General features: G+C 45.0%; 1 protein-coding gene and 1 long non-coding RNA gene across 5 annotated transcripts in view; one reads left to right on the top strand and one right to left on the bottom strand.

Annotated features, from left to right (window-relative positions):
• The first annotated feature begins 232 nt into the window (after nt 1-232).
• Nucleotides 233-11,036, top strand: LOC104840740. The gene is made up of 3 exons (XR_775288.1): nt 233-4,360; nt 8,627-8,700; nt 10,556-11,036. It is a non-coding gene; the product is annotated as an uncharacterized LOC104840740 (long non-coding RNA).
• Nucleotides 11,037-12,196: 1,160 nt separating this feature from the next.
• ZC3H12D (zinc finger CCCH-type containing 12D) overlaps nt 12,197-18,492 on the bottom strand; it is a 19,852-nt gene continuing 13,556 nt past the window's right edge. For 3 of the 4 annotated variants that reach the window (XM_010581921.1, XM_010581923.1, XM_010581922.1), the window contains 4 exons: nt 18,315-18,454; nt 17,067-17,301; nt 15,181-15,287; nt 12,744-14,479 (listed from right to left, as the gene is read on the bottom strand). In XM_010581921.1, the coding sequence (XP_010580223.1) occupies nt 13,446-14,479; nt 15,181-15,287; nt 17,067-17,301; nt 18,315-18,454 (1,516 nt within the window). In that variant the 3' untranslated portion in view covers nt 12,744-13,445. Of the gene's footprint in view, nt 12,267-12,743; nt 14,480-15,180; nt 15,288-17,066; nt 17,302-18,314; nt 18,455-18,492 lie in introns of those variants that run through there. The other variant, XR_775287.1, reaches the window with a different exon arrangement.

The raw sequence follows: 18,492 nt of genomic DNA, 5'->3' as shown, positions 1-18,492 counted from the left end.
TTAGTAGATATCAGCAGACCACATCCAGCCAGTGACTGATAAGCTTTGCCTAAATTCAAGTTCCTGTTGCAAGTGATTGAGATCCAGGGCTAAGAAATATGATGATGGAGAGAGGGAGGAAATGGACTAAGGAATGCTGTGTCCTTTGTTCTTCATATGCAGAAGCAAGCGGTGTTGCTTTTCTTGCACCCCATTAACATGCAAACATGTTACATGTAACATGTAGCAAGTAAACACGTTTATCACATCACATAGCCAGTCATCAGGGGACGTTCCTCGTTTTTGTGGTGGTTGATTGAGTTGGTTGATGTGTTATGTTCTGGGGCATGATGACCAAATGTGTTTCTGTCCCATGATTTCTTTGCAGGCTCGCACAATACAGTGCGAAGCAAGGTCATCAGAGGAACAGTAAGGTTGGGGAACAGCAGCATCAGAGTATTCAGTTTATGTGCATTTTGACAGGAAAGGATGGCAGACATCTCGGGCTCGCTTCAGAAGCAGCAGGAGGTGCAGTCTGTGTAGGAGGTACCCAAAACCAGTTCACACACAACTCATTTCCCCTTCATGAGAAGTGCAGGTGTATCTGCGCGCGTGACAGTCATGTCTGCATCGTGTGCTGGGGTCTCACGCTTGGCATGTTTGGTTATGTGCCAAGGAAAGGTTCATAAGGTCCCACTAAGAAAAGGACAGTGGGAAGCGAGTCCCTGGCGTGCTTCGTCCGGCTGGTACGCGGCTGCTTACCCATGGCAGAGGAGGGGTGGCTGCGGATAAAATGGGTTATTCTGCCCCTGCGGTTTTGGAGGTTGGATGCTTATTCCTTAAAATAGACACTTTATAGTCTCAAAAGGAAGGCCAATGCATCAGTAGTTATGGGTTAGCTTTTTACCATCATCCTACAGTAATAAACTCTTAAAAGTGGTGTTTTCTGATTAAGATAATGAATCTAGAAGTGAATTCAAAAGAGGTTAGTGAATATTGATAGCTCTTCTGATGTCACAGGAAACGTGTGTGTCAGATGAGAGGATGGATGTTTGGAGTGAAATCTTGATTATGAAAATTATCAGCCCAAAAACTTCAAATAAAGAATTAGTTTTATAGTGGCTTTATATTTATGTTGATCTAAGATTATAAGCAAAGCAATATTTGTATGTATGGAATGTCTCTTATCAGCTGATAGAAAAAAAAATTACTTCATTTACAAACTACTCATGGTAGCAACTCTGTACTTCATAGTTAGCTGTAAATTGTAAGTTGGGGAGCCCTTTTTTTGGTTTTTTTTGTTTGTTTTTTATTATTTTTAATATTTGGCATTTCATGTGTTGTATCCTGGGTAGAACATAACTGGACAGATGGATTTATTTTTTACAAAATCTTTTCTCAGTTTTGCTTTTGTTGTTTGTTTTTGTTTTGTGGTAGTCAGATTTCCAGAACGACTTGTGTGGTGTCTTACAGTATTGTAAGGGAGGCTTACTGTCACCCAGTCTGGGGGGCTGCTGCTTGGAAGAAACATGCAGAAGATACTTGGATGCGTCACAACCCTTCATACTCCTCCGAGTTCTTTGGAGCTAGAGCTGGCTGGCACCCTATGAATCATAGTGAAAAAGTATGAAATGCCACTCAAAAGGCATTTGGCTGAAACTAAGTTTGTCTAAAGGGACTTGTTAGAGAGGACAGGGAAGGTAAATTGGGAAAGTTGTAAGAACCACCTTCTTGTGCAGCAATTGAAGCAGGAGCAGGTCTAGCACTTCTTTCTGCTGGAACATTTATGACACCACTTTAGGGTTTGGATGCTTCCTCTCATGTATAACCTGTAAAGACATCCTGAAGTTAATAGAAGTTTTCTCACAGTCTTTGTTGCAATAGCATTTTTTTTTTGCTGCTAATGGGGGTGGAATAGGGCAGAGAAACAAAGGATCCCAGAAGATACTAAATAAAAATTGTAAACATACCACAAGTGCCAGTACCACCACAGTGATCGCTTATCTCGGCAATATTACTGCGTCACTGGCTCACTTTCTAAAAGATGCTGTGCTCTGGTGATATGGCAGCTGTGCTCCAAGCAGTGTGCGGAATGTGAACCCAAGATTTTGCTATTCCCTGTGCCTTCATTCATCTCTGTCCCTCTCTCTGCCTCCGTCTTTGCCTTTTTGGCTTTCCTTTTTCCCCTCTCTAATTAGAGACTTGAACAACCACTCAAGCCAAATTTCCTACATTTTGTTGCAGCTATCCGGTAGCTACAGTGAATGTTTGGATTAAAACTGGGATGTGTATTTTGTTTCTTTCACGAGCCTTTTACTTCCCTCTCTGTTTTGGGGCCAGAAATCAAATTTAAACATGACCTGAGGAAGGAAAATACTGTCTTCCGACAGATACCTGACACAGTTATGAAGAGATTGTCATGAGGTGTCTTTTCTGCCTGCAAGAACCACTTTTTGGTAGCCAAAGTCTTCAGATTAAAATTGCTGTCCTAGAGAGGATGTAGGATGCTGTCATCAGACATCTGGCTTGAAGTCAGTGTGGTTTGATCCTGTGTCATAGACGTGTGTGGAGAAAGTTGCCCAGGTCCTTGTCTATCTGTTCCATAGCAGCGGTATTACCTTTCTCATTTTTGCAGTTTCTTGTGCAATTCCCCTGTGATTGTGAAAGCATTTGGAGGTATGTACCTCTTTTTGTGTGTTCTATACATGTTCCTGAATGTTAAGGTTTCCAAGAAATGGGGCTGTGTACTAGAGGTTCATACTATGCCAGTGCAACTAAGCTGCTGCTGTCCTTAAGTAAAGAAAAAGAAAGAAAAAAAAAAACAGCAGTGTAACTCTTGGCTTTAGAAACCCTTCCTAATCCTTGGTACAGCTGCCCTGTACATGAGAGAGAAAATGTCATGTTAGTGTTTTTCGAGCTGAAGGACATGACACAAAAGCTTTCCCTCTTTAATAATGATTAGTTATATGAGGGGGGGGGTGTTGTTCTGCTGAGCTTGATACTTTTAAATTGCTTAGGCTTTTTGAATCCCTAAGGAAACCAAATGCTGTGCTGCCTGGCCAGTGTTCTGCCCCTGTGAGCTTCACTTCTGGCCCTGGGACTCTGGACTACAGGTAACAGAACAGCAAGGGCTGAGCTAAATTCCCTTTTGGTAGTGGACCCTCAGGCTCCCCAGTGGATCTCAGCAGGGAGTGCATTTCTGCCAGCCCCACAACCCTAGCCATCAAGCTCTACCCTCCAAACTTATCAGTAGTTTTGCTCTGCAAAACAGACTTTACCGTTTTTCAAGGCAACTGCCATGCGTTCCAGTTCTCGATGCTTCCTGAAGAAACAGTAGAGTTGGGTGACGGAGTGAAATACTTTACTATTCATGTGATTTACAATTGCACCCAAAACAACTATCAGGCATAGCTGCGCTTGGAAACTTCCTTCCCACTTCGAGACCCCACCCATGTTCAAGGTGGATATAAGTAACATGCAAAGGTATGTCACGCAGTTTTGTTGGAGGGTGTATCATCCATCTCCTGATCTATTGCTTCGTGTTGGTTTTAATTTTCTTTCACTTACTTGATACTCTCCTATGTTTTCATCCTATTCTTTTCCTGGACTAATACCTGTATCCTGACAGCAGGATTGAACTTGCTATTGATTTTTGATTGCATACAGTGGTTTAATTCAAGGCTTGAGTCAGCATCTAGATCTCACTTGAACATCAGTGTGTCCACCCCATGGTAACCGTGCTTTTGTCTTGGTTTTTAAAACACTTTTATTTGTTCTAGTACTGTCCCTGGAGGTGGTAGGCTGCTGTGTGCTGATTTCAACTCGGTGTCTTTTAATTCCACTTGTGAAATTCATCTCATGAGACTTTAAGACAAAATGCATTAGTAATGCTTCGGAGCAGGGATTGCATCGCTCCCCGCCCCGCAGCTGGAAGTGTCCTCATTACTAGTTTACAGGGTTGTACTCCGTGATGGTTCTGTTCTCTGTGGAGCTATTAATGAGCCATGAATTCTGTGTTCTGGCATCGGAATGGCACACCCTCCCCAGGGGTGACAGGGAATGGCTAATCTCAGCATTGCCCATTGTTTGGTCACAGCTGCCATTTTCTGACTAGTGTGGAAGGGCTTGTACTTCTGAGGCCGAAAGGAAGATATTATCAAGTGTTGATTAATTATTTTTTTTCTGAATTTTATTTGTATGACTCCAGCCAGGTCTCAAAGGTGACGCAGCTCATCTCACAGCACAATTGATTCTGCTGTTACTGCCATAACCTAATTGTTTTTCTTTTCATTTTTTTGAGAGTAAAGGCATTTAACTCTGAACTTAGAAGAGACCAACGAGTAAAGCACACCGGTGAAGAAGTTGTGGATAAGGGCCTGAGGTAGGTGGCATAAACTGGATTGCTCAGAGGCTTGTCAGGTCTGTCGTTAGTCATCTGTTAGCAACTCCTGTGTGATCCTCTAAAGCAACAGCCATCGCTCATGTTGAAAAAGCTTGCTTTCTGTGGTATTCTCCACCCTTGAAACCCTGCTGTGTCGTATTTAGCTACAAAAGCAGCTCCGTACCTGCAGTTTCTGCTTCTGGATGTTTTTTATTTGGTGGTTTGAGAGGGTGCCTGCCAGCTGTCAGGACACAGGCACGGCACGGTTGGTTCTCCCTGCGCGTCCTCAAGCAGTAACGCGAGCCAGCGCGCTCGCTGACCTTTTCCAGGTGTTTTTTCATCAGCCTCCGATATCTGGGTTGATGGAGTTTGCTTTCCCTGCCTCTTTAGCCCTTTCCAGTCTGGAGCAGGTAACCCTGCTGCAGTGTTGTGAGGAGTTATACCGTGGTATGGGCACGGGGAACTCCCAAACCATGTATTTTCTCATTCTGTCTTGACTTTCCTGGTAGCATGTTTGATGGCGCAGGGCTTGATGTAATGTACAGGAGCTGCTGAGTCAACCCTGAGCTGGCAATGTTTTATGGTCCTCTTAACCCCATATAGAGCTGCCTGGTCCCTGGGCAGGCAGGAGAGGAGCCCGTGTTTCCCGCTTTGTTCCGAATCCCAGCGGGGCCAGCCTGTAGGAGCCTTTGCTTTCAGCTGTGTGCAGCTTTCAGCACAGATTACCCTGCCCTTCGGATGCCGTGTACTGAAGAGCAGTCTTTCCAGGCAGGGCCACAGCAGCACCCCTGGGGATGTTCCAGCAAAACCCTGCGTGCAGCCTGGGTTGTGGGTCCTTTTGGGTCCCAGCTCTGTATCGGTGTGATGTAATATATATGCATCATAAGGTTGTCTGTGTGCCCCGGAAGATTTGCTTTGGAAGTTGTGTAAGAAGGATGGGGATGTCTTTTGTTTTTACAGATTCTTGTACATACGATAGAGTCTAGAAAGCATGCGTAACTTTTGTAGTATTATTACTAATGGCTGTGATGCAATTCTGCCTTGAAATGGGACAAACTACATTCTCCAGAACATAAAAAAGAATACATTTTGAGCCCTGAAAGCCAAGAGCTGGGCACCACAGATGCAGTATTTGAAGCGGGCCTGAATAAATGAGAGTCAGGATGGCACAGTGTTGGGAATCATTTGCTGGCCCATGCGCAAATACGGGCTCCATCAAGAGGCTCAGGAAATCCTGCCTTCAAGCCAGCGTTGCTACTGTGCCGGTGATGCGATAGCTGGACACGAGGGGATTATTTGTGCCTCTGGCAAGCTGCAAGCAGGCTTCAGATAGCTGTGAGCTCAAGCCCGTATGTGCTGTGTTGCACATCCAGCCTCTGCCTGGCTAGCAGGGAATTTTACAGAGATGTGGGTGCACAACCCAGCTACCTGGCCTTGGGCAATTGTACAGCTGTGGTAATCCTGCTCCCCAAAAATGCAAGGAAAGAAGGTATAAAAGGAATGCAATAGAAAATTGTGGCATTTTGAATTGCTTTGGAAGAAGCTTCCCCCCGCCCCTCCTTAATGCTGCCTTACAGTTGCATGCCTGGAATGCTTGTTTTATATTTGCCTAAATCTTGATTGACACATATACAAGATAATAAACTTAACTAATTAAAATCCCCTGTGTTCAGATTGACCAATTGTGTCCAAAGTACACCTGGAAAGACTTTAGAGATAACATTTGTAAGGCAATGCTCTCTGGACTCAAAGAGAAAGTGTTTTTCCAATTAATTTCTGTCTAAGGGTTGGCTGTGATACTTATCCAATTGGCAAACCTAGTTTCAGATTTCAGCTTTAAAATATAATTGGCAGCTCAGCAAATTCATAAAATTGATCCCCATTCACACTTATTTTTGGCTTGCGTTAAGAATGTGCCAACCTGGAACTCTAAACTTAACCCCGAGTGACTTTCCCAGGGCCGCTGCCCTGAAAGGGAAGTCTGGCAGCAGCGCCTGGGCCCCGGCCAAGATAAATCCTGAGCCGCCGATGTCAGGGCAGCTGTAGCTTGAACCGCAGGTGAGGGGAGAATAAAAAGACACGATGAAGGGTGGATTTTGTAAAATGCCCCCTTTCTGACACCCGTTATTCAAGTGATCCTGTGTTTGGCTCTCGCTGCTCCACGGTGCTGCGGCTCCGCAGACCCTCTGAGCTGCCAAGCGTGCTTCTAGGGCTGCTTAAACGCAACGCGCAGGCTAGAGGTAGGATGCGGTGCAAATGCTCAGCAAAGCAGCGCGTCAGCTCTGCGTCGTGGCAGCAGAATCGGTTCAGCCAGTGCGATCCAGCCTCGCCTGCGGGTACGTGAATTGCAGGAGCCTCTCTGGCCAGGAGGCCCAGGCGAAGCTCTCTTCGTGCCCAGCAGAGCCAAGACGCCGCTGCACAGCCCTCCAGTGCGTGCTGTCGTGTCGTGTCGTGTCCGTGATGAAGGGCGTGCAACTCCTGCTGATGGGATTTATGCGAGCGGATGGCACTGGCTTGTGAAAGTCAGCCCTGGAGCAGCAAATCCTGTTGCTAGTGCTACCACATTGACACCTTGTGGTGGACTTGGCCATCATGGTTTTTAAAAATATATTATTGGTGTATGTCTTACAGGTGTCAATTGGTAGACTTTTCCTAGAGGTATTCCACTTGGGTGTTTATACTTTTTCTTTCAACACCTCTACTTAAGCTCCCTTGGACAAATACAAACATTAGAATATCAAAGAGCAAAGTGCAGAGTCTGACCTAAACCAGTGTCTCCCAAATACTATCCCCGGTTGCATATCAATATCATAAAAGAGGAACAGATATAACCACTGGAGAGTATTTTTTTCTACTCTTCTACTAATCTAGAACTTGGATTCTCTGCCCCTTTTTTTCCATAATATTGTTACTTTGACTTCAGCTTAAACATACTCTTTTTTTCCCCTTCTGCAAGGCTTAAATATGACCTATGTAACCTAAGAAAAATGGTCTAGAGGTTTAAAGATCTTCCATCTGTTTCTTTAAGTGAAGCCAGTGCTCCAATTCACCATATGTCATATATTATGTGCAAGCAAAAGGATATTCAGATGCTGAAGTTCTTCTCTGAGAATGTTTCCCTGCTGGAAATAACATTTTTACAAGCTTCTGTATTCCCTTCAGTCTCTTCCGAACAGGACCTCCTGTGGGGAGATCTCGGTAATTCTCATTCCGATGATAGTTTTGAGTAACATTTATAATTGTTTGCCAATGGCTGTGTATTTTTCGGCAATAACAAACTATAGCCAAGTTTGCTTCCCTGCTAAAAACTGCAGCCTTTGCCAGGCTATCGTGGCATTTGTGCCTTTGGTTCCCCTGGAACTGCAGAATGTGGTTTTATTTATGAAGTGCATTTTGCCATTTACCACTTCAAGTGGTAAAAGCCATCACGTTCCTCTGCGCTTCTCTTGCTACCCCTCCCAGCAAGTGTTGGTTGCTCTTTAGTCCTGTTAGGCAGTTCTCATCTCCCTGCAGCTCTTCCACTGACAATGCAAGGAGAACATTAATCCTATAGTAAAACTAGGTCTAATCTGGAAACCAAATCACCAGATGGTGATGGTATCTTTGTCTTGTCTTTGTGTTCAACCTTGTAGTTCAGTTACTGTAGTTGATACCGCTTCTTATTTAGCTGTTTTCTCAGTTGTTTGGGATCTCTGCAGATATTAAATTACAGATACTAAATTCAGCAAGCTGACAGTCATAGGAGAGCTGGACCCCACTTTGCTCAGTGTTGTGAGCGTGCAGATGGATGGCAGCCACCCTTTTCAATCTTACTTTGCACAGCAGTACCTTTCCAAGGTTTATCGTGTCATCTGTAATGTACTATACTTGCTTCTACCAGCTCTATGTTTCTTTAATTCTATTTAATACCTTTTTGGTCCTCTATGAGAAAATTATTTCCAGTTGTCCAGTTTGGCTGGTTTTTATGCCATCCATGTTTTGCTGCCTGCTTCTAGTTTATGGTTTTGTTCTGCCATTCGGTGTCCTGATGCCCATTTGTCTTCTGTATGAAACCAGTAGTGTTAGTAACTCCCTCAAATGTACAGTCTTGGTGATGGTAGGTGAAGGATGAACGTTGCTTTTACAGTAGGATTTAAGGTAGTTAAGTGTGTATGGTGGCTGAGTTTCTGCTAGCATGCCGTTTGATCCTTAGAGAAGAGAAAGCTGTACGAAGTCAGCACAAGCACCTGTGAACGTAACTTTGCCTCTGTTTCTTTCCCCAGACAGCTTTTGCCAGGAAGACCGCTTTAGGGCGCAATGGGAAAACATCCTGAGCATATTGGATCTTGGCCAGGCTAAAGGTATCTATGTCATGGTTTTAACAACAGCAGAACCCAAAACCAAACAATATTAAAAATAAAAATAAAAATAAAAAAAAGAAGAAGAAAAGAAGAAGAAAAGAAGAAGAAAAGAAGAAGAAAAGAAGAAGAAAAGAAGAAGAAAAGAAGAAGAAAAGAAAAAAACCTTCAACTGCAGGGCACGGGTGAAGTGAGAGATAGGACGCTATCTGGGCTTGAGCAGGAGTGTGCGGCAGAGCAAGGGAGGAGGTGAGCACCCGGGGCAGGGAGGGAGCAGGGAAGCGAAGGGAGCATGAAACAAGCGTTTGGGGTGGCCGGTTTGGCGGAGGTGAAGGAGAGGCAATGGGAGGGGGAAGTTTTTTTTAACTTGTGACCCACTCCATAAAGAGTGTGATAGAAATCCTGAGCCCTGTGAGAACAGGAGAGAAAAAAAAAAAGTGTAAAAATTAGGGAAGCTGAGGAAAAACTGCGTGACACAGGGGAAAGGCAAAGAGAAGGAGCTGGCAGTGCGGTTACAGTGAGCAATTCCGATAGTGCTGTTCCTCAGCAGAGGCACATTGCCTAATTTCCTTGCTGCCTTCAGAGGCCTGCCAGCCCTGCACGCATTGTCCTAACATTCTGGCTAGCTGCCTTCCATGTGCTGTCCCCACAAATCACTGCGTTCACAGCTTTGCTCCATTTGTATGTCCATTTTGATTGCATTTGCCAAGTCAGCACATCAGTACACCTTACTAAAGAGTTCCTCCGAGCCTGCTGCAAGAAGACTTCAAGGCGGTGAGCCCAACTCGGGGCAGAGAAGGGACATGGCTAAATGCTATAAAAACCCCTTCACTATCGATTGCTAGTCCTAGCGCTTTCTTAATAATGGTAATGACGATCGGTGCTGTAATATTAAACTGTTCTTCTCAAGGATTCAAAGCATCCCAGTCCCACCAGCACAGAGGAGGTAAATACTACAGCCGTCTTGTATATATGTGGGTGAATGCAGAGCAGATGCACCCTGAGGCAGAGAAGCAAAGGGCTTGTGGTGGCAGAGTGAATGAGTGATGGCTCCAGGAGTAAAACTGAGGTGTTCCCACTCCTGGCTTGGGGAAAGTCCGTGCAAAAGGTGAAAGATAATATCTGATTTTTTGTCTTGGATATAAGTACCTGTGTCCATGACAGGAGTCTGTCTGTTGAAGGCTTTCAGCAGAGGCTTTGGGGATTTTTTTGACTTGCAGAGGTGGTCTGTCACACTTGAAGTACAGGGCTTGCTTGTTCTTCCCTAGCAATCCAATATTTTTTAAGGAGGAGAGAAGCTGTAAAACATAATCTTGTTCTTTTTAGTTGTTTGTGATTAGTTCAAATATTTGCTTATAAAGTGTGCCAGCTCTTATGGGAAGTGAGTTAAAATATTAGCAAAAGTTCTCAGAATAATTGGCAAATAAAAGTGTTTGATACAGAGCAAGATTATTATATACTTTGTAGACCATCTTATGGCATTAATTTTTATAGTATCTAAGCTCACCCAATTAGTAGACTTGTCATCAATGTTCTGTGATGGAGAAATTTCTATATTTAAGAAGATGTGGGAGGGAGGTACCGTGAGCTGCCCAGGGCTGCATCGGGTGCAGCGGACTGCTCTCTTTTCCCCCTTTTTATGCTGAGGAGCTGTTGCAGGGGTGACTTCTACCCAAGACTTCTCAGTGAAATGTTTGTATCTAGTTTCCCTAGCCTCTCACCAAGGAGGGTGTCTATGGCTTCCTAACTTTTTGGGAAAGGGTGAGAGTAGACAAAGGAAGAGGATTCTCTCTTGTGAGTTTTGGGGCTTTTTTTTAAATCTTAAAATGAACTTGGCAGCTCTGTAATCCTCCCTTAGGAAAGCAGCCCATCGCCTGGAGGATTGCTCCCACTGCTTCCAGCTTCTTCTAAGAGTCTTGACAACCAAAAAGCAAAGAACACCAAGGGCTTTCCAAGCCTGTTGGGATTTATGGATTCATTTTCAACTTGGCAACGAGAGCTGGACTCGAATGCATCTCAGCAGAGATACCAAATAGCAACAGCCTTCTACCCTGCCTGTGCGAAAGCTGCCTCCTCCTTTCTGTTAGCAGCCCCTTCCCTTACCTCAGGAGCTGACAAAGCCAAAAAGAAATCCTCCTGTCTTGGAAAGTGTAAGAGGGTCTGCAGCAGAAACTCCTGAGTCCCAGATGCTTGTGCTGTGGTGAAATAACGGAACAGTCTGTGCTTTCCGTGGGCTCCGGGCCAGCAGCAGAGTTCCTCTCAAGCAGGCAGTGACACAGCACTGCTGCTGAGCTGCCCTTCCAACAAAAGCTCCATGAGAAAAAACCCTCTGGTCAGGAGAAGAGCCAAGAGAAATCGAGTTCTCTTCAGTGCCAAAGTCTGATTTATTTTCTCAGACACTTTCTCAGCAGAATGCACATTCTATGTATTTTACTGAAAGATCCCCCAGAAAGACAGATAGAAATGAAAGAAAAATAAGTTATTAAACATCAAGAGAGGGTTTTGAACAACCACCAAATTCCTGTGCATCCTCAAAGGAAAAGGAGAAAAGCTTATGCACATGTCTCCAGCAAGCCAAAGGCCCTATAGAAAGGCAGCGTGCCAATTTTCCTATAGATTTTAAATGCTTTCTGTATTGAAATATGTAACGTACATTCCAGACATAAAAATAAATGTTGACATGTATGGTTATATCCTGCCCTATTGCTGTGTGTACATTTTCCAAATGCTGTCATTTGGGACTTGCTCTGTTTGAGTATGTGGAAGGTATTTTTCCACTCTGCATTCACACTTTCTCTGTGAGTGTACATATGTGTACAGCAGTAGCTGGGAAAGCTCCGGTACAGGTGCTTAGGCAAGCCCATGAGCCTGGCCTTGCATAGGCACAATATAGGCATTTAATCCATGAAATGTCTCGGGTCGCTTCAGTGTGTTAAGTGTGGTGTGTGGCATATTTCAGCACAACTAATGATGGCTGTGGAACACAAGTACTTTTCAAAGCATTTCACAGGGCATTTATGCCATAGTTTTGTTTTAATGTCATTTCTCATCTTTATGTAATATGCAGTGGATAAATTTATAAGCCATTCTGGTGACCCAGTTATAATATATATATTATGACTATAATTAAAGGAAAATTCATGACATATGGAAAAAACCTGTCACATTCTGTGAAGATAAATCATACCTCCAAACTCCAAATTAGAATTTCTTGGAGCCAACTGCATGGCCATAAGACATTGAATGGAAACAGCATACTTATTTCCTGAAGATTCTTTAACCACCACCACCAAAAAAAAAGCTGCTGGTGGTTTGCAGAGGGAAACAGGTCAAACTATCACCACCTTCAAAAAATGCATCATGTGATAATGTCATTAATTGTAACTTACTACTCCTTAGTCACCTTTTTGAAAGCAAGAGAATTCAGAGTTGTCAGTGAGGGCCATGTTTAATTCCTGCCTAAGAGCAACATCACTGATTGCACTTCAGAGAAGAATCTAACAGAGATACTGCAGGGTCAGAGAGTTTGTAAATCCCACCTGAATGTTGGACTTGATGAAGCATCAGTGCTAAGAGGAATGGAAAAGAAAAAAAAAAAAACAAAAAACAAAAAACAAAGACATTTTTCAGAATTAAGTATTCTAGATGACCATTTTATAATGTGTTAAAAATGCTTTAAAACATGTCACACTGACATACTTAAACTTCGGTAAAATGCCAAAAACCTTTAGGATCAACCTTAATACTTGAATTATAACCTGAAGAATTCAGTGGAATAATGCAGAGATTAGCAGCTTTACAGCTTACTGAAAACCAAACATGTCCCAACAGAACTCAGTTTAAATGTTTGTAATCATAAATCAGCTGTGTAATTGCATTATGGGACCATGGTTGGTAATTAACAGTTGAGTCCACAATAGTTTTCTTGTTTGATACAACAGAGACATTTTAAAGCTCTCTCTTTTTTTTTTTTTTCTTCTTTTCCCCTTGGCATCATCTGGATTTCTTCTTTTTTAATTAACAAGCCTGAGTCTTCAGTCTACATCAGGACTTATATTGAAGATGACTTCCCTGATTTGACTTACATTGGGCGTGATCCTTGAGAAGTGTACCTGCAGCTATCTTCAAGCACTCTGGTGTACCTCCACCACCCCTCCTAGTCTGTGCACACCATTGGTTTATAAACTCAAGATGCATCTTTGAAAGCTTACTGATACAGGGCTGGGCCTGTATCAGGCAATAATATGGACCCAAAGATGCCTTCTAGCAGAGAGCACAGCCCTGTTTTAGGGAAAATAGGCCAAATAATTACTTTTTATGCTAGCTGAGCAAGCATTCATGGGGGTCTGTGGAGAGCCCTTTACTGGGGACCACAGAGCATGGTTCTTTTATGGTAGTTGAACGATAGGTCAGGACTTTAAAAACATGTCTAGTGTGTCAAGGCATTAATGAAGTTCTATGCCATCCTGAACCCAGTCATTAGTGAGGTTCAAATGCTGATAGCCCAGTTAGCCTGAGCCCTCCCCTTCACTCCCGTGGGAGGTGAATGAGATCCCACCACAATGAACAGCAGTCTTTGCCCTGACTTGATGCCCCATGCGCCACAGCTGGTTGATGCTTGGACTTGTGCTCCTGGGACAGCTATAACCCTTACCATAAAGCCCTTTAATAACACTTAGTTAAGCCTCAGAGTAGCATCTTTTTGCCCCAGGACTTGTGCTTGTTGGAAAGGCTTGATGGGGATGGTTTCACAAGTTTCTGTGTCTTTGAATGGGTGAAGTCAAGCTAGCAATATCCTTGATATCAGGGTACAAAGCCATGACGTGGTTCACCTCGCTGTAAGGAAAAAGAGAGCACAGCTCCCTGTGTACGTTTGCCTGCTGGGCAGAGGGTGTCCTTGCAGCTGGGGCAGGCCAGCAGTCACTGTAAGAGGCATCAGGGTAAGCATGGGGTTTCTGGAAGAAGCCCAGTCTGTTGCTGGAGTCTAACAGAAAGGGCTGCTGTGGGGGCCGGCTGGGGAAACGGTGCTGCTGCTGCTTGCTGTACAAGTGAAGCAGGTCGGGGGGAAGAGCCGCGGACTGTGGCAAAACAAGGTGCTGAGTCTCCAGGGCCTGTTTGTGCTGAGCACCATGAGGGACGTAGCAGCTCCTCTGACCCATGCCGTGCATGCTGCAGCACTCCTGAGGCCAGCTGGGAGCTGGGAGCATCCTGCCCGGCGCCGGCGGGAGCACCCTTTGCTGGAAAGGGCATCCCGGTAGGCAGGTGTGGTCCAAGCTATGGGCGTGATGAAGCGAGTACAGGTTGTGCCTGAGGTCACCGCAGCGATGAGGGCTGTCCGTCACCTCTCTGTCCTGAGAGGTACGTATGGACCAGTTGTAGCCGTAGGTGTCATCACCAACGGATAGCGCTGACATCTTCTCCAGGAGCGGCTGGTCTCGCAGCAGCTCTGGCTGTAGCAACCTCTGGTCCACCCCCAGGTCAGAGCCGGGGCTGCCGGCCCAGGCACTGGACGGCTGCTCGGGACAGCTTCCCTGGGACCACCCTGGGTAGCAGGAAGCCCCTGCGCAGCCACTGGCTTCTCGCTGCGTTTCTGTGCAGGCGTCAGAGGGTGCAGGCTCTATTCCGGTCCTGTATGGCAAGCGGTTGCACTTCTCCTCCTCTTTCCCCAGGCTTAACATGACCTTGATTTTGGCCCTGAGTTCATCAGCAACCGAGAGCTGAGCTTGATGTGGTCTCTCTGGGTGGTAAAATTTGCATTTATTGCCATAGGTGCATTTTTTACCTGAAAGAATAAAAAAATTTAAAAAAAAAAAAAAAATCAAACAGGAGGTTGTCGCTAGCACCCACGTCGATTAACACACCCATCACTTCTCCTCAGCGCTGTGCATTTGCAGGGGCATGGTAAGCATAAACAGCAAAGAGAGGAAGTGCTATTTTCCAGTTCAGTACTTTTGACCCCAGATTTAAATATTGGTGACCTAGTATTGCAAGGTGAAGCAGCAGTGAAAGCAAGTTTCTGCTATTTTGGAATTGTCTGAAATTCATTTATGTTCCAGTTGCTGCACTCCGTGGGCTGGGAGACCTGCTGCTACAAAGGGTTGCTTTAAAAAATGGTATAGGGATTTACCTCTGGGAAACCTGCACGTTGCTGGACAGCTGTTGGGAGGGGAGAGAGGGGAAATATTTGGATGGCCTTTCCCAAGCACTACAATACAAGTCCACTCTGCAAAGTGAAAAGGGTGTGCAGGCTGGGGGGGGTGGGGGGGGTGTCAGCACAGCCACAGCCTTCGCCGAGGCTGAAGCCACTCAAGCAGGAGAGGAAAAAGCATCACGCGTTTGTGCAGCCCTGACCCAAGTCCCTGCCACGCAAAGCAGGACAGCACGTGGCAATGGCACTTGCCCTTAGCCGAAGTAAAAGTGCTGCTGGGAAGCAAGGGCCAGGAGGAAGAGGGGTGGCAGTTCACAGCACAGGGAGAAACCCACCGTAGGGGCAAGGCTGCCACTTTGGTTCAGGAAGCACTGGCTTTTTGCTGAGGAAGTTATTAAGAGTGGGTCCATGCCGGCCTAGTGGATCATCAGGAGGCATAAACCTGAAAAAGAAAAAAAGTCACAGAGGTAACAAAAACACCTCGAGCTTTTGGAGCTGAAGTGCAATCACAGCTTGCGGCACAAGCTTAGGGCAGAAAATCTTCATGCTCCTTTTGTGGCCTGGCCTTCAGGATTCAGGCTGCCTTACCAGACACGGTGCCCTCCTGCCTGCCAAGACAACAATGCTTTAGCTTCATGTAGTTGTTGTTTTTTCCTAATAACATAAAACAACTGGAAAGGCATGGCAGCTTGGTGCAGCTCTGGCCAGCCAGCAGCCTCAGCTGTGGCAGGATCTCTTCGTTTTTCTCTGAAGCAGCAGCAGCGCAGCAAACTCTTCTGTGGTCCCAGCACTGCAAACCTCACCATCAGCTCCCTTCCACAGCAAACTCACTTTTCTCTTACTAAATACTTGTAGGAGAATGAGGATTAAAAAGCCAGCAGTTAATTCGGAGTTACAGCTGATTGTGCACATGGTGTGATAAACAAGCCCAGCCTTTTTCAAGGATTCAGTAAAGGCTTCCTGCTACAAGGCCAGCGAAATGCTCAGATAACTCTCTTTATTCTTCTATGCCAGTACCTGAATGTGATGCTTCAGGAAGAAAACTAATTAGCATCTCTGGACTTATTTGCAAAGGAATCTGCACCGCACCCACCCATGGAACAACTCTCTGTTGGATGATGGGAGTCACGGGCAGGAGGGGAAGGGATGCACTCAGGGAATTTGGTTATCCACACAATGGGACTGAAACATCCAACTTCAGGCTGTGGTTTTAGAGAGGTTCCCAAAGCTGTGCAAGAGGGTCCTGCTGAAACTATTCAAACGGGCTTCACAGTAACAGCTAGACTTTCTGAGGGAAGGGTTCTGCAAAGGTCTGGCAATCCCTATGAAATAGGAAGGAAAATACCATATAGATATGCCTAACCCATTAGTAATTAGGAAAGAAGCCTGGTGGTAGTCAGAGATAATGGACTGGAGCTTTGAGAAATACAGCATGCTGATGTTCAGCGACTGCATTCCTGCGAACGACGTTCCAGGGAAACTGAAACCCAGTGCCAAGCACTTCCATCCAATTTTGATGGCAGGAGAGCCAAGTCTCCATCCTGACCCACAGTGAGTGCTGCGGTGTGAGGTGGCTTCTCCATTCGCACTCCTCCGTGCACACGGGATGTCTCCAGGTGCATTTCCCCAGCCAAACTGATGGCTAGTGAACACCTCTGCTGCTAGGAAACTCGGACAAGGTTAGTACATACAGACTGAGGAGCGCACAGCTTAGTCTCACAGGCACGGTGCAAGTGCCTTAATGAAAACCTTCACCAATGGGGATGGTTTAAGGGCCAGAGAGACCAGCTTCTCATCTCTCTCTTCTTCTAGAAAGTTAGGATTACAAAAGCATAGGAAAAAGTGCTGTTCTGCCTTGTAGGGGAGGTAAAAATACTGCCAGATAGCCAGCCTCCTCCCACGGATTTAATTCTGTTCCTTCCAGGAAATAGAAATTAAAAGATACCAAGCCTTGGTTTCACATCCCAGTTTGGATTGGAAAGAAGCAAAGCTGGTCACTAATGCTCCCATTCAAATAGAGAAATTCATTGAAGAGTGACATGGGGGGTTTAAGACCAAAGCTAAGGGAGCAGAAACTAAAGAAATGAGATAAGAAAAGTTGCAGTAAATTCCCTTCAGAGAAAGGCTCGCATACTCTGTTACTGGTGGGAGGTGCATTGATGTTGGAGCTGTCTTGGCCCTTAATGTTTAAATTCAAGATTGCTTAACAACTGTCTCTTACCTGTTACTGACAAAAGAGTACATGAGTAGTCGCTGCTCAATAAACCATTTCCACTCAGGGTTTTCATTCTGGAGATCCCGGTAATGATCATTGGAAACAATGATTCCATCTTTCTCATAAGCAACTTTCACTATGTAGCGATCATCGTAGCAAACTACCCTCTTGCCTTTCACCTTCCGGGATGGCGTATACACAAGGATCGATTGCTTTTCGAGCTCTTCAAGAATGTGCTGATCTGGTGGGGTGGTTGGCAGAAATAGAAAGGGAAAAAAGTATTTTAAAAAGAGAAACTAATTAATTAATAATAACCAGGTCTTAATCATGTGCTAGAAACCTACAGGAATCTAAAGATGTTTCATCCCTTTAGGCAACTTACAGCAGTATGATTTTCAGATGCACTGATATCTGGTGGTTATTTGGCAACTTGAAAATTAGGTCTTTTACAAAAGCATCTACTTGTAAAATTTGAGATACCCTTTTTTATTTTTAAGTCTTATCTGTAAAAGGATGGCCTGAATTCTACACCAGAGGCATAGTGAACCCCTGTAGTGCCCTTTTTACCCTGCTAGATGCTAGAAAGCTCATAACCAGCCCTGACATGAACTTAACTTGGAGATAAAATGTGCCTGATAAAATAAAGAAACTTCTTTTGCTGCTATTGGGGACACTCTGACTTCTTGTCATTCCTGCTATGCAGTAAGGTGGATCCCCAGCCGCCTCATCTGCAGACGCCAAGCTGCTAGCACAAATCTGGCAGGTCTATTTCCATACAAACTGAATCTGACCCCCTCCACAGACTTCAGCTGATGCAATTCCTTCTTCTGGAAGAGGAACCCATGTATCTCCTGTACCAGGGTAATAGGCTAACAGATAATAGTCATGCAGTAGTGAACGTTTCGGATACTGCTGCCTTTGGATAATGTGTGCAACGATGTCATCATCTCCTGGCTGGCCTTAAAAGCTCTGTGGACTTGTTGCAAGCTGACAAACTCCTTTAACTCAGCTGGCAGCAAGCTGTGTTTGTAAAGCAGAAGACTCAAAGCAGCGTAACAAAGCCTTGTAAGCAGTTTTAGTTGCTAGTCAGGAGCTTGTGGCAGTAAATTAATGACTAATTTAAGTGATGGAAACCTGATACACAACTTGCACTGTGTTTGACTTTACAGGGCAAAACTGCACCGGGCTCTTCACATCCCCTGTCTCCGGCCTGCACCCAAGGGTTGCCAAATTATGCCCAGGATGGTGACCTACCTGCAATGGGACTGTCTTGTCGAGGGGGCTCCTTTCTCCAGAGTGGGACAAAAACCTTGATGTATGTGTGCCCCCTCTCTCGAAACCAATCCACTGCCAGCTGGATCCCCCAGCAGGAGAATATCTCTTTGTTTCCATGACTATAAAAAAAAAAAAAAAAAAAAAAAAACAGGGGGGG

The sequence above is a fragment of the Haliaeetus leucocephalus genome, unplaced genomic scaffold (genome assembly GCF_000737465.1).
Source record: "Haliaeetus leucocephalus isolate CR32 unplaced genomic scaffold, Haliaeetus_leucocephalus-4.0 Scaffold819, whole genome shotgun sequence".
Taxonomy (NCBI): domain Eukaryota; kingdom Metazoa; phylum Chordata; class Aves; order Accipitriformes; family Accipitridae; genus Haliaeetus; species Haliaeetus leucocephalus.
Note: the sequence above shows the minus strand (reverse complement) of the source record. Positions and strands in the feature narration are given on the sequence as shown.